This window comes from Hyperoodon ampullatus, assembly GCF_949752795.1.
Source record: "Hyperoodon ampullatus genome assembly, chromosome: 13".
Lineage (NCBI taxonomy): Eukaryota > Metazoa > Chordata > Mammalia > Artiodactyla > Ziphiidae > Hyperoodon > Hyperoodon ampullatus.
The window spans coordinates 5,864,982-5,880,637 of NC_136926.1; the positions used below are offsets into that span (position 1 = coordinate 5,864,982).

General features: G+C 46.2%; 1 protein-coding gene across 1 annotated transcript; it reads left to right on the plus strand.

Moving 5' to 3' along the window:
- The first annotated feature begins 9,286 nt into the window (after positions 1 to 9,286).
- On the plus strand, positions 9,287 to 11,635 carry UBC (ubiquitin C). Its single transcript, XM_079717029.1, has 2 exons — positions 9,287 to 9,344; positions 10,189 to 11,635. Exon 2 carries the CDS (start codon positions 10,192 to 10,194, stop codon positions 11,563 to 11,565), a length of 1,374 nt encoding a protein of 457 aa, XP_079573155.1. The 5' UTR covers positions 9,287 to 9,344; positions 10,189 to 10,191; the 3' UTR covers positions 11,566 to 11,635.
- The last annotated feature ends 4,021 nt before the right edge of the window (positions 11,636 to 15,656 follow it).

Sequence of the window (15,656 nt, forward strand, 5' to 3'; positions counted from 1 at the left end):
GAGCTTCAATACATTTTCATTTCTCTTCCAAATAAATAACTCTCATAAAAATTCCTTACTCTTTGAAAGAATCAACCTGGCAGGCAAGCGAGATTTGCACCGGCGGTTATCTATCATCCGCTTGGTCTAGTCAGGACAAGCGTCCTCCCGTCACATGGTTACAAGAAAGAAAAAAAAAAGTTCTCACGTTGAAGTGGAATTTTCCATTTTCTGCATGCCACAGCGCCGCTGTCAAGTGTTTGGTTTATATAATGATCTCCCTGAATAAAACTGTCAACTCCTAAGGCCAGGAAATGCTCATTCGGCTGCAAATATTTCATCTTCTTATGTCTTGCGCCGGCCCAGAGGTTGGCCCTCAGAAAATGTCTATGGATTTGAGACAGGAGGTAGGGTGAGTCTAAACTGGACCGTTTTTTTTTTTTTTTGTCTTACTTCAGTTGCAGACTCAGCTTCCTGAATATATGGCTATCATCCTTCCCAGGCTCCTCATCTTCATTCATTTATTTGTCTGTTCATTTTTTTTTCACATTAATTCCATAAATATTTACTGAGTACTTATTATGTGCCAGGCACTGTTCAAGGCTCAGGGGATAGAGCAGGAAACAAAACAGGCCAGGCTCTGCCCTACTGAGCTTAGGACCAAGGCATGGAAACAGACAATAAGCGAATTGTATAAAAACAGGTTCTGAGAGTGATAAATGCTATGGAGAAAAACAAAACAAATTGAAGTGATGCGATAGCGAATGCATGGGATTCACAGGTCCCTTCATTTTTTAAAAAATTTTTTTTTAATTAAAAAAAAATCTTGGCTACACCGTGCAGCATGCAGGATCTTATTTCCCCGACCAGGGATCGAACCCTCAGCCCCTGCAGTAGAAGGGCAGAGTCTTAACCACTGGACCACCAGGGACGGCCCCATAGGTCCCTTAAGAGAGGTGGCCAGGAAGGCCTTCCTGAGGACCCCGGCAATGAAAAGAAGCCAACCATGAGGAGATCTGGGGAACGGCATTGCAGACAGCAGGAATGTCAAGTGCAAAGGCCCTGAGGTGCATAGCAGCCTGGTCGCCTGAGGAACAGCTAGGAGGCAGGTGTGGCTAGAGTGCCCGTAGAGAGGAGCAGGGGCGTAACGGAGGGACGTTAGGGGGGGTCAACAGAGGCCAGATCACCGACGCCTTGAAGGCTAGAGTTAGGAGCATGGATTTGATTCTAAGTTTTACACAGAAAAGCAAACATAATCGGGTTTGCTTGGCGCAGAATAATCAGGGGCACCTGCTGAACTGACTACAACCCCTCAGCTCGCTCCCGAACCACGTCCAAAATACCACCACTTATGTTGCCGTCCTTCTTCCGTCCTGTGGCTCAGGTCGCAGCTCTCATGGCCGCCCTCTCGAGCTAGAACAATAAGGAGAGAGGATGGCTTTCAACGGAGCCCCATTCCGCAGCTCACCCCATCACCCTCCTGTTCTTTTCCTGTTTCACCAAAACAGTATCAGCAAAGTGTCAGTTCACACATGGGGTGAATATGAGAAGTAGTAGCTCTTCGCTGGAGTTCCTATAATAACAGCATTTTTAATCATGGGAACTGGCATTTCAGAGCAGGGGCCTCGTACCAGGCACTGTTCGTTCTAGACCTTCTCTGTGTAACTCTTTCAATGGTCACAATCACCCTGTGAAGCAGTTACTAGTCAAATCTCCATTTCACAGATGAGGCCCAGAGAGGTGAGGTAATGAAATTACAGCTGCTGGGTCCAATGTCCCGGGCACCAGCCCATTTGGGACTTTACTATGAAGGGTTTCAGGTACTGGCAGGCTGTAAGGGAGACGATTAGTTAAGGACTGAGGTGGCAGTGTAGTTTGGGGTGCGTTCTCCACATCATAGTAAAGTGACTCTATTTCTTGCCAGGAAATCTCAAGTGCTGGTGGAAAGAGGCGTAGCCGCACTTTTCGGTGTTCTCCTTGTCTCTCACCGAACCAGCGAGTGGCACCTTGATGACTTGAAGGACACTCCAGACGCACTGTGACTTCTCTCCCCTTGGGGAGCACTCTGGAAAAGAGGCGCTAATTGACAGCTAAGGAATGGATCTTTTCAGTGAGCTATCTCAAAGAGATTCCTTCCTTCCTCAGCGTTTTAGTGGGGGTGGATCTGTTTGGTTTTTTTTTGAATATATCTTTTTTTAATTGAAGTCTTGTGTTAGTTTCAAGTGTATATATGTATATATTCTTTTTCAGATTCTTTTCCACTGAGGGTTCATGTTGACATTCAGAGCTCTTTTTTTTTTTTTGGTCTGCGTTGGGTCTTCGTTGCGGTGCGCGGGCTTTTCATCGAGGTGGCTTCTCTTGTGGCGGAGCACGGGCTCCAAGGCGCGCAGGCTTCAGTAGTTGAGGTATGCGGGCTCAGCAGTTGTGGCTCGCGGGCTCTACAGCGCAGACTCAGTAGTTGTGGCGTACGGGCTTCGTTGCTCCGCAGCATGTGGGAATCTTCCCAGACCAGGGCTCGAACCCGTGTTCCCTGCATTGGCAGGCGGATTCTTAACCACTGCGCCACCAGGAAGTCTCAATATTCAGACTTCTTGTTGGAGAAAAATTAAAAGAAAAATAAACTGCAAACCTCACAGTCACCAAAGGTTGGCATGGTTTTAAAGACCAGGAAACAGGAGATTTCTGGGTGGAGGTGCAATGGGGGCAATGTCCTTATTTATTGGAAAGAAACTCTTTTATTTTCTGTTCCTTCTTTTCTGTCTGTGAGGAGCAACATTCAAGAATAGGTCTGTCTCCCTTTGCTCCTTGGCTCCGGTATCAGGACGGGTCTAGTTGGGAAACATAAAACGATTTATTTTGGTTTGCTTTAAACTTTAACACCCATTTAGGTATACAACATTTTAATTTAGGGGGAAAAAAATCTAAAGAATAGACTATAGCAGAGAATTTCAGAAAAGAAAAAGAAAGGGGAGGGGGATGTAGCTCAGCGGTAGAGCGCATGCTTTGCATGTATGAGGCCCCGGGTTCGATCCCCGGCATCTCCACTATACCTTCTCTGATTTTTTTTTTTTTTTTTTTTTTTTCCCCTCAAATTTCTGCCCCTGTTCATCATACAAACACCATGGACGTGATTATAACAGGTATTACTCCTCCGGTCACTACTTGGAAGTGGGATTTTCACAATAGGTGGGATTTGCCCTTCTTGAAGTCACTAACACTCCCAATGTAATTTTGTTAGAAGAGGCAAAGGAAGCAGTTACAAGAAACATGTAGAGGCAAAACCTGACATGATGACTGAAACCACGGAAAAAGTGAGAATGATCATTCAGGGAATTTACCCTACGCTTCCTGGCATTGTGACTGCAGTAAAAGGCCTGGAGGCCTGGTGACTCATTCCCGGCCATCAGACGACAACGTGGACGTCGTTCAAAGGTCTGAGCGTCTGTGCGGGCCCTTGCTCTTTAGTTGTGCTCTCAGTAACTCCCTCTGAAAATGGAGCCCTTTTCAGAGGGAGCCACCCAAAAGGAAACCAGCAGACACAGCAGGCGGGACTGTGCTTCCTGCTTCCTCAGCGACAGGCCACGTATGAATGCATGAATGGCTGTGGCACACCTACTGTTTAAACCTATGTTTATACACTGTACTTTACCATTAAAAATAAAAGCTATTTTATTAAAAGAAGGGGTCCTGTTGCACTCTGGGTTCGGTGGTTCTTCGTCTGCAGAAATAATGAATTCTTCAGCCATCAAATCCTGTCTCTCATTTGATTTGACCTCATGTTTTAAATCATAAAAACACCTCATCTTAGAGCTGGAAGGATCTGACTCCGCACAGCCTTCGTTTTTTGAGATGAAACAAATTCATGAAATGACTCACCCAGTTAGGGAGTGGAGTACTGGTGACAGCTTCTCTTGGTAATGAACTTCCGTGAAGGTTATTTCTCCCTAAATGTCAACAAGGTTTTAAGAGAACAAAACGTTGAAGTTATCTCTAAAGTTATCAGGCCTCCCATGAAATGAATCACATGATTCTGTTTTACTTTGTATCTTATGCTTAAATGTTTCTAATAGCACAATGACAAGGAAAAAAAACACCATAAGGAAAAAAGAACAAGGTGTGCTGAGAAATGGAGCTTTCTAGAAAAGATGTCATAAATCTTTGAAAAAAAATGTTCTCCAATGATTAGATTTGATTTTACAATTAAAAAAATCAAAATCCATTATATGAGGTACCAAAGGTAATCACATTCTCGCGACTTCCCGGCGGTCTAGTGGTTAAGCCTCCGCGTTCCCACTGCAGGGGGACCCAGGTTCGATCCTGGTCTGAGATCTAAAATTAAAAAACTAGCCAAATTCATAGAAACAGAAAGCATGATGGTTGCCAAGGGCTGGGGGTGAAGGGTTAGTGTTTACTGGGTACAGAGTTTCAGTCTTGCAATATGAAGAGTGGAGATGGATGGCGGTGATGGCTGCACAACAGGGTGAAAGTTGAAAGGTAGCAGAACATGCCCCTGACGTTATTTTGAGCTGTCGGCACTTGAAAAACAGCAAATGCAAAGCAAGGCTTTCACTGAACTCCCCTTCTCCGCCCAAAGACAGAACCTTCAAAAGGAACTCCATGGTCCTAGATCCCCTCCCCGGGAGTTTCACCAACCAGGGAAGAGTGGCTCTTGACACAGGAGAGACTAAAAGTTGATACCAAACTGTGTCACAAGCTATCATATCTCTATCCATTCTTCTAGTCTCCCAGCAAAAATCATTTACTCTCCCTTAAGAGGACTTTCCCTGTTAAGATGGTATTTAAGCCTAAATTCTAAAGTCACATCTTTGAGTGACACATTTTCCCTCCGGGGTATCTCCCATATATTAAAGACGTGTGCATCTTAATAAATTATTGTGCTTTGTTTTGTTTTGTTCCTCTTGTTACTCTGTCTTTCATTACAGGCATCTCAGCTAAGAAATCAGAGGGTAAAAGGAAAATTATTTTTCCTTCCCTACAATATACTTAACGCTACTGAACTGTACACTAAAAAATGGTTGAGATGATATATTTTGTGTGTATTTTGCCACAATTTAAAGACAACAAATTAAAACACAAACAAAGACCCAATAAGTTAACTAACTTTGTAACGTTCCTATACTAGGCAAAATTGGGGACTGGAACTTCGGTCTGATTTTCTGACTGGTGGGGGATGAAATGAGTTATTTTGAAGCCGGAGCAGTTTGTTTTCTGCCACACAATGCAAATACACAAATATAAGCAGGAAAAGGAACAGAGCCTCTAGGGCTTCTTCTTCTTCTTTTATTTTCCCCCCTAAGCAGCAGATTCCCTTGACTTCCTTTTATGGTTATATAACTGATGACAACACAAGGCAAACCTTTCCTATCCAGCTCTCCGATTTCACCGTTTCCCTTGGGAGGAAAATGTTTGCTGGTCGTTTTGCGAACATTCTCATGATGCTGAGTTAAGTCCCATACAAGGTTGTGTGACCTTCAGGGGAGCTGAATCCTTTGGGGGAAGGAGGAAAGGCAGGCGGACAAACAGGCACCAGTCCAACCCCCTGCAGCCCAACACCCAGGCCCTTTGTGAGCTCAGCTCATCACGTGCTCATGCCTGCCCACCAATCCCGCCTTGTTGCTGGGTCTCTGTCACTCTTCCATTGGTGCCAGCTCTGAAGCAATCCCTTCTGGGGTGCCTGCAAAGGATGCGTCAGTGGATGAAGGAGCTGAAAATGGATCCGGTGACTCAAGCTGCTTCTGGCATGTTCTAGCACATTGCATTCTAGGTCAGGGGATTTTAGGAGCGTAACTTGATACCCGATTCCTGAATCCAAGTGGGACATTTAGACTTTGGGGGCCCTTCTCAGCAAATAGAAAAGCAGTTGTAACAACAGCAACAAAAATCCTCTGTACAGCAGGGTTTATCAACCCGATGGATTACTGACATTGGGGACCGGGTAATTCTGTATTATGGGGGACCGTCCATTGAAGGGTTTAGCAGCATCCCTGGCCTTTATCACTAGATGCTAGTGGCACCCCTCACCCCCAATACCACAGTATGACAACCAAAAATGTCTCCTGGGAATTCCCTGGCAGTCCAGTGGTTAGGACTCGGTGCTTTCACTGCTGTGGCCTGGGTTCAATCGCTGGTCGGGGAACTAAGATCCCAAGAGCGGAGAGGGGCCAAAAAAAAAAAAAAAAAAAAAATGTCTCCAGACATGGCCAAATGTCCACCGATGGGCCAAATCACTCGTGGTTGAGAACCACTGCTCGAGATAAACAGCAGCCACCTGTCTTTGGGGAGGTCATTTTTCCCTCCCCTCCCCCTCACCTCAGGGCCCTTGGACAAATGTTTATTTTTATTTGCTTCAACCGAACCCACAGTTAGACTTAAGTTAGGGACCGCAGGGGTGGTGCAGAGAATTTTTCTGCTAGAGACAACACAGTGTTCTCGGCTCGTAAGAATGTTGTTTTCTCTTTGGAGATAACCCCGGGCCCATTCCCCACCCTCTGAGCCTCTCTTCTCCCTCCTCTCCCCGCTCTTTCTCCTTCTTTCCCTCTCCCTTGCCTCTGAAATCAGGCCTGTTTTTCTCTGTACCTTTTGGACCATGAAAACAACTATGTCACAAAACCCGTGACAGCCTTTAAACAACAGGAATCACAAGGCTTGCAGGAAAGGAACAGCCAAAAGCAAACAGGGTGTGGTTTGAAGCCGGGTCTGGTCACCTGAGAAAGAACCTCAGCTTTTTGTTCCTCTGAAAACTTCTTCCTGAAATTAGGGAGAAAAAAAGAAAAAAACTTTATAAAGAGCCTTGATGTTCTGTTCCTTTAAACCCCCTTTCCAAAAATTTAGAAATAACCTTCACGGAAGTCTGTACTGGAAGTTACTGTGAAACGGCAGAAATGCATCTGGGGGCGGGAGGCTCCGAGGAGCTCCAGTTCTTTACGTCTCAGCTCAGAAAGCGATAGATAAGGAGTGATTTATTAGAATAGGACGCTTGTGAGGCTTCCAAGTGGGTGGGCGAGAGGAAGCTGCACCCCGAGAACTTAGTGGGCTACAGTTTTAGAATCCAACAAACAATGGGGAGGGGGAAAAGACCACCTTCTTCCTCATTCTTGAGTAGATGTTAAGCTTCCATCATCAGTTCCTCCTCCATGTCAGGCAGGGGAGTTTTCTTGTCGCTCCATAGTCAAGTCAGGACTGTCATGGCACAGTGGAAATGAGCAAAAAGGTGGTAACATATATTAAAAATGGTAAATCATCTCAGGTTTCAGTATAATGTCACCCTTTCCTTATAGGTTTGTTTTTAGTGTGCCCAGAGGAGCATGTCCTAGGAATCATTAAGTTACTGAGCTCACTGGGCAGGATATGGGTCTCCTTCCACCGTTGTTTGTTTTGGGGCATGTCTCACGCTTCTGTTGCATGGGTTTTTTGCTAAGCAAGCCTGCTGGTTTTGTGGTTAAGTAAACCTGCTTTCTTGAGTGAAAGACCACTTAGCTTACATACTTTTTTCTCTACTTACAATCCCCTAGTGGGATTAACTATAACATTTAATCACCAACTTTGTCTCTTTCCACTGTCCCTGTCAACTGGGGTCTCCTGCTAAGCTGAAAAATGACATTTTATTTTTATTATTCATTCTAATTTCCCAGTAATAAATTCATTCTGAAAAATGTTAAAAATGATAGAGGTTAAAGTCTATTTTGAAAATTGCTCAGACCTTTTTCATAAGTACATACACAGGTTACCAAAGAAAATATAGAGCAGTTTTGTTCTGATTCACGTTTTAAGTATAATGTTTAAATAATATAATGTTCATAATTTCAAGCAGGAATGTAGTCTTTTCCTAATGGCAGAACATTTTTTAGTCAGTTGCCCCTTTCTCTCTCTATATATATTTTTGAAGGCTTTAAGGGTAAAAATTAAAAACACCCTCCCCTCATTTGTACAAATAGGGAATATTTCTAGAAGAGTCCAGAAAGAACGGTGGCTGGGGAATTGAAGGCATGAGGAAGATTTTCCACTGTAAACTTCAAAAAAATCTGTTGGCATCATGTCCATATATTTCAAAATACTTTAAAAATCTGCTGGAGAAAGGACGCAGAGATCATAAAATAGATTGTCATAAAAAAAGGGAAAAGATCTAACTGACAATCTTTTTCTCTTCTTTTACCCAAAGGGAATTTGCCTAGAGAATTAAATTTTATATTTGGGATATTAATTTTTTTTTCCCCCAGGAATAAACAGATCTTAGATTCAGTAAGTATCTTCTTAAAATCTCGGGCTTAAATAGGTTTGATTTCTGATTTCTGAGCTCAACTAAATGTCAACAGAATTCAAATTCCAATGCCTCCCTGTTGATAATCAAGCACAAACCAGGAAGGCTGAAGAGCCATCTGGAAAATTCTGTCAGCTTTCAAGTCCAGCTCAAAGAGTTTTACACAGCTGTGTGGAATTTCTGCTTTTCTTTTCAAAATTCAATGTAGACCTGCCAATAGGCATGTCTCCCTTGGAAACTTAGTTTTCACTCCTGTGTTCTGAGGAATTCCTGAGGCTCCTGACGACCCGTCTGAGGCGGGCTTGAGGCCGCGGCCCTGGGATTTGTCGAGTCATTCGTCTTGTCCCGGTGCCCGCCCGGTGGGGGATGGGCGCGGCCGCCACAAGTTGGGGGGCTGGACTCCCAGAGAGGCCTAGCGACGGGCTGAGGATGAGGGGGAAGTTCAGGGCAACAGAAACACTACCGTTATCTAAATGCGACTCACAATAAACACCCCTCTTTATTCGCGGCGGGGAGGGGCAGGGCGGGGTGTGCGCTGGGGGAGCGGGACCCCGACTCGGTGTGAGGCGCTCGGCCGGACCCCTGTCCGCCTAAGGCGGGTCTCGCGAACGGCGGGGCCCGTCCGGGCCGGGGGCAGGGGGCATCGAGGCCGGGCGGTGGAGACAGCCCGCTCCGGACGTCTGGGTGGCTCCACGCCGGGTTTTCAGGCCGCCCGTTCCCCATTCTCCCTCCCCTCAAGTCGAGCCCCGGGCAAGTCCGCGGACGCAGCACTCAACGAGCGCTCTGATCCCTCCGCCCCGCCTCTCGGGACGGCGGCCGGCTCCGCGCCAGATTCGGCCCCAAAGCTCCAGTCTTCACAGGAGAGCATTTTATGAGTGGAATTAGTCGAGTCTGGGGTTTCTCTTCAGAGGGCAGGAGGGCTTCGAAAAGTAGTCCCTTCTCGGCGTTTCTGCGGAAGGATCTATCGGAGCGGCGCTACCTGTAACTATATAAGGGAGCGCCGTTGGGGGCGCTGCGCAGGCGGTTTCGTGAAGGCTCGGAGTTGAGTTGCTGCTTTTCTGCGTTTGCCGCCGTCACCACCACTTTGGTAAGGAGGGGGCCCGGGGGTTTTGCGGCTGCGGGGGGCGCGGGGGGTCGACTTGCTGCGGTAGAGGGGGCAGCCGAGGCCTTTAGTCACCCGGGGCCCGCTAGCAGCAGGGTGGTCCTGAGGGGGAGGAACGCGGCAAAATGGCGTCCGTTCGCCGTCCTCGGTGGGAGACGCCGGACTCCGAAGCGGGCTGTGAGGGGGGAGAGAGAAGATGGGGGGCGGGGGAGGGGACTGCGGGTGGAAAGGAAACGCGAGAGGCCCGTGAGGCCTCCGTGGCGGCGGGGCCCAGCTTTTTGGGGAACGGGGTTGGGCAGCGTGTGAGGGAATCGAACATTAGGTCACGGTTTGACTCGAGCGAGAACTCGGTTTCCCGTCCCAGTCAGGGGACATTAACTGCCGATGCCACGGAGCCGTCGTGCGCCCGCGATGGGGGAGGGGACCCGCTCGCCACCGCGGTTACGAGGCGTCATCCCTTCTGTGGGCTCATAATCGAGGGTGGGGCCGCCTGCTGGTATGTGTGGAGGAAGAGTTTTTCTAGTCTCGGGGCACAGGGTTTGGGCCTGGGGTGGTCGCTGCCGTGTTGGCAGGAGACAGCCAGCCAGTGAGGGGGGAGGATAAGTGGGGCCCGCGAGTTGACTGGGGTCACGTTTCCCTGCTTTTCTTTCTCAAGTGCGTGAAACGTTGGTTTTGACCTTATTTGTCAAGCGTTTGAGTGTTGCGGCAACTTAGTCATTTGGTTAGTATATTGTGACGTATAATTTTGTAGCATTAGGTATGTGTTGACTTCTGAATTACCTGTTAAACGCTGGGGTTATTTTTTGTGTTAATTTTTTTGTTCCAACAGACAATGCAGATCTTCGTGAAGACCTTGACGGGTAAGACCATCACCCTGGAGGTGGAGCCCAGTGACACCATCGAGAACGTCAAGGCGAAGATCCAAGACAAGGAGGGCATCCCCCCTGACCAGCAGAGGTTGATCTTTGCCGGGAAACAGCTGGAAGATGGGCGCACCCTGTCTGACTACAACATCCAGAAAGAGTCCACTCTGCACCTGGTCCTCCGCCTGAGAGGTGGGATGCAGATCTTCGTGAAGACCTTGACGGGTAAGACCATCACCCTGGAGGTGGAGCCCAGTGACACCATCGAGAACGTCAAGGCGAAGATCCAAGACAAGGAGGGCATCCCCCCTGACCAGCAGAGGTTGATCTTTGCCGGGAAACAGCTGGAAGATGGGCGCACCCTGTCTGACTACAACATCCAGAAAGAGTCCACTCTGCACCTGGTCCTCCGCCTGAGAGGTGGGATGCAGATCTTCGTGAAGACCTTGACGGGTAAGACCATCACCCTGGAGGTGGAGCCCAGTGACACCATCGAGAACGTCAAGGCGAAGATCCAAGACAAGGAGGGCATCCCCCCTGACCAGCAGAGGTTGATCTTTGCCGGGAAACAGCTGGAAGATGGACGCACCCTGTCTGACTACAACATCCAGAAAGAGTCCACTCTGCACCTGGTCCTCCGCCTGAGAGGTGGGATGCAGATCTTCGTGAAGACCTTGACGGGTAAGACCATCACCCTGGAGGTGGAGCCCAGTGACACCATCGAGAACGTCAAGGCGAAGATCCAAGACAAGGAGGGCATCCCCCCTGACCAGCAGAGGTTGATCTTTGCCGGGAAACAGCTGGAAGATGGGCGCACCCTGTCTGACTACAACATCCAGAAAGAGTCCACTCTGCACCTGGTCCTCCGCCTGAGAGGTGGGATGCAGATCTTCGTGAAGACCTTGACGGGTAAGACCATCACCCTGGAGGTGGAGCCCAGTGACACCATCGAGAACGTCAAGGCGAAGATCCAAGACAAGGAGGGCATCCCCCCTGACCAGCAGAGGTTGATCTTTGCCGGGAAACAGCTGGAAGATGGGCGCACCCTGTCTGACTACAACATCCAGAAAGAGTCCACTCTGCACCTGGTCCTCCGCCTGAGAGGTGGGATGCAGATCTTCGTGAAGACCTTGACGGGTAAGACCATCACCCTGGAGGTGGAGCCCAGTGACACCATCGAGAACGTCAAGGCGAAGATCCAAGACAAGGAGGGCATCCCCCCTGACCAGCAGAGGTTGATCTTTGCCGGGAAACAGCTGGAAGATGGGCGCACCCTGTCTGACTACAACATCCAGAAAGAGTCCACTCTGCACCTGGTCCTGCGCTTGAGGGGAGGTGTCTAAGTTCTCCCTTGTAAGCTTTTGACAAGTTTCGTTGCACTTTTCTTTCAATAAAGTTGTTGGCATTCTCAAATAGTGTAATTTATTTATTTTTTTGCGATACGCGGGCCTCTCACTGTTGTGGCCTCTCCTGTTGCGGAGCACAGGCTCCGGACCCGCAGGCTCAGCGGCCACGGCTCATGGGCCCAGCCGCTCTGCGGCACGTGGGATCTTCCCGGACCGGGGCACGAACCCGTGTCCCCTGCATCGGCAGGCGGACTGTCAACCACTGCGCCACCAGGGAAGCGCTATTTATTAAGTGTTTCCAGAAGATTCTTTTTAACTAGGGGTGGGGTGTCAGGGATCAAAGTTTTGGTCTACCAGATGATTCTATGGTAACCTGGAGGTAAGCAATGTCAGTAAAAGGTGGCCTTAACATAGAACTGTAGTGGGTGAGTATAAATAAAACCCAGACAAGTTGGAGGTTGCAGTTAGAATTTTCCACATGGATTCTTAGATGTAGATTTACTTGTAAACTACTGACTAAAAATACTGAGTTTGGGTGTGGTCCCTGAGAGTGGGAGAGTTTCTGGAATACCAGCAGGGAGGAGCTATTAGAGGGCTGGAGTGGTGGAAGGGAACCTACAGAAAAATCAGTTTTAGTACATAGCTCTGTTTAAATTCACGTTGAGCTGCATAGAAAGTCATTTGACCAGGTGGTGTTTTTTAAAAAGGATGTGGCAATGTTTTTTTGAATTTTATTTTTTATACAGCAGGTTCTTACTATTTTATGCATATTAGTGTATATATGTTAATCCCAATCTCCAAATTCATCACACCACCACCCCCTGCCACTTTCCCCTCTTGGTGTCCATATGTTTGTTCTCTAGGACGTGGCAGTTTAATTTTTACTAAAGTCTCATTAGGCGTTATGCTAGAAAGTTTAGGAGTTAGTAGTTAGAGAATTAAAGCTATTGTCATAATTTTTGCTAAGATAAAGTCAAGATTCCTTAATTTTCTGTGACTAGGTGAAAGATTTGTATATAGCTAAATTGGTGGGTGAAGCTGTTGGCTCTTGGTCTTTTATAGTAGTGACTTACCCAATCCAGTGCTACTGGTAAGTATCTTTGTCATAACTAGAGCCAAAGGTGAAAGTTGCAGGGAAGCTGGTTTAATATGAGGAGCTGGCACTGGTTGGTAGGTACCCCAGAAATCAGATCCTTATTTGAAGGACTCGAAATAAGGGATTGTTCTCTCCAAAGAGCATCACTCCCGCTAGCTTCTCCTTCTCTCCCACTTTTAGGGTATGCATGTGTAACTTCTGATGCAGAGGAAATTCTGTACTACAGCCAGTTCTAAAATACCTGAAGTCAACAGGCTTAAGTCCTTGCTTTAGGGAATCACAACTAGGAAATGTCATTTGAGAAGTTTGTCTTAGGCAAATCCATTACTTATTGTGGGTTTTCACTGTATTGACACTAGAAAATGTATAGTTCACTGGATTTCCATGAATCACCCATGCAAATGAACATACAGGTCGAGAAGCAACGTTACAAAAATCCCTGGAACTCCACCAGCACCTGTAACCACATCCAGTCGCTGTGAGTATTTGTGTAAGAAATTTTATTGCTCATTAAAAATAAGTGGTCATAGCATAGGGGAAAAAAGCTCAATAGCATCTTGAAAATGACCGCTCTGCAGGACGGGTTTTGCAAGATTCCTAAGGCGGTGTTGGTGATGAGTGCTTTGTCTTCAAGCGTGAGGTGGTCAGTGGCTAGTGATGCTTCAGAATGTGGGGCTGGGTCAGCTCATGGGGGGGACCGTGTGTGCGACACGCAGTTAGAAGGATCTTGGCATTAGAGCATAAAGCTGTGTGGGTGTCCTAGGGGTGGGGATGCTCAATGGAGACCTCGCTGAGGAACACTTGGCTCCTTCCCGTCAAGTTTAGTGAAAGGAATTGCTAATTACAGGTGTAAACAAACACTAGAAAAGATTTGAAAAACAATTACATTAAAATCAGTGATGGTACAAACTATATATAAATATATTAAAATATGCATACGATATAGTACAAACATTAAAATCATGATAAAGGAAGTGAAAGTTCCACATAAGCTTACTCCCAGGAAAATGAGTATATTTGCCTCTTACTGTTTCTAATTACAATGTATACATACAGTGTGTTTTATAAAGTCAAAGGTAGCCCACCTAAGCTCCTACATAGTTAACTAACCATATTCCTTCCCAGTGATAACTAATTTTAAAGTTTGGTATTCCTTTGGGCTTTCCTCCTGTGTAGTAAATACATATAGATGTATACATAAATACAAATAGGACCATTCACAACATAGTGTTTCTCAGCTTTTTTTTTTTAAACTAGGTAATTATGGACTTCTTTCCATGCCAGCATATCAAGATCTCCATCATTCTTTTTAATACTCCAGCTAGTATTTCATTGTATAGATGACCTGTGACTTATTTAACCTGTCCACCAACACTTGATTCTAGGTTTTTGCTGTTACAATCCTGCTGTAAAGTACATCCTTATACACATATCTGTCATATACTAATATTTTGAAAGGATCGCATAAAAATACAAGATTTCTATTTAATAAGGTTCTTGGGGATAATTTTTTTTTTTTTTTTTTTTTTTTTTGCCGTACGCGGGCCTGTCACTGTTGTGGCCTCTCCCGTTGCGGAGTACAGGCTCCAGACGCACAGGCTCAGTGGCCACGGCTCACGGGCCCAGCCACTCCGTGGCATGTGGGATCTTTCCAGACCGGGGAACGAACCCGTGTCCCCTGCATTGGCAGGCGGACTCTCAACCACTGCGCCACCAGGGAAGCCCCTCTTGGGGATAACTTTAAAAATCAGCCTTAAAACATTTTTATAAATAATGATTACTGTATTTGTTACTGTCTCATATTTTCCTACTTTTATTTTTTTGAGTAGATAATACATTCATGTGTTTCAGACATATAAAAAGTTTAAAACAGTATATAATGAAAAGTTTTCAATTTTGTCTCCCAGCTACTTGGTTCTCCACCTCCGCTAGTACGTTCTTTCAGGATTTCTCTATGCATGTACAAGCAACCACTAATTATTAATTCCCCTTTATGCAAAAGGTAGCATACTGGCTTGCAGTCTGTCCTGCACCATGCTTTTTCTCTTTATGTCTTTTATAGTTTTGACAGAGTTCTAATATCATTTCATTATAAAGGAAAAATACCTTTCATGTAATTTTCTCAAGAATAAAGACCATGAGAGCAACACAGTCCCTAGTGCACATTTACAGGACCTTTCACCCAACAAATAACAAGCATGACAGGAAAAATAGTGATATAGTGATGAACGAGAAGCCTTTCTATCATCAAGGGATTCTGAGGCTAAAGAACAGAGATGCTAGACTTGCTCAGTTTCGTTGAATGATCTTAAAGCACCCCAAAGTTTGGTTTCACACGTGAGTTAATACTATGTAAGGATTCATTTACATAGATGTGATTGTGTGAATCTTGAATAAACCAGAAGAAAAATGCGTGGCTCATATTTGTTTAGTGTTCCTTTTTATGTTTTGTCTGAAAGCACAACGAAGTCCTCGTCAAGTTATTATAAATATGGTCCTCAGAGAGGTATGCTGTCTAGAGACTGGCAAGCGCTTTTTAACTCAAGGATGTCAGCCTTTGTGTGCAGTGATATCTCTGCCGGAAGAGGGAGCTACTGGAACAGACTTTGGTTTAGTCATGAAGCCTGCAGCGCCCCCAAGCGGTGTGGTTGACTAGGCAATTTGTGCTTTTACTTTTCTATTTCTCACAGTGGCTTGTTTACTCATTACTAAAAGTTAATTTACTGTCCTCCCAAATGCCTTTTACTTTATCCTGTTTCTGCCGGTCCTGAAGCCATCTCCATTTTTTTTTTTAATTTATTTTTTGGCTGCGTTGGGTCTTCGTTGCTGCATGCAGGTTTTTCTCTAGTTGCTGCGAGCGGGGCTACTCTTCACTGAAGTGAGCAGGCTTCTCATTGCGGTGGCTTCTCTTGTTGTGGAGCACAGGCTGTAGGCGCACGGGCTTCAGTAGTTGTGGCTCGCGGGCTCTAGAGCGCAGGCTCAGTAGTTGTGA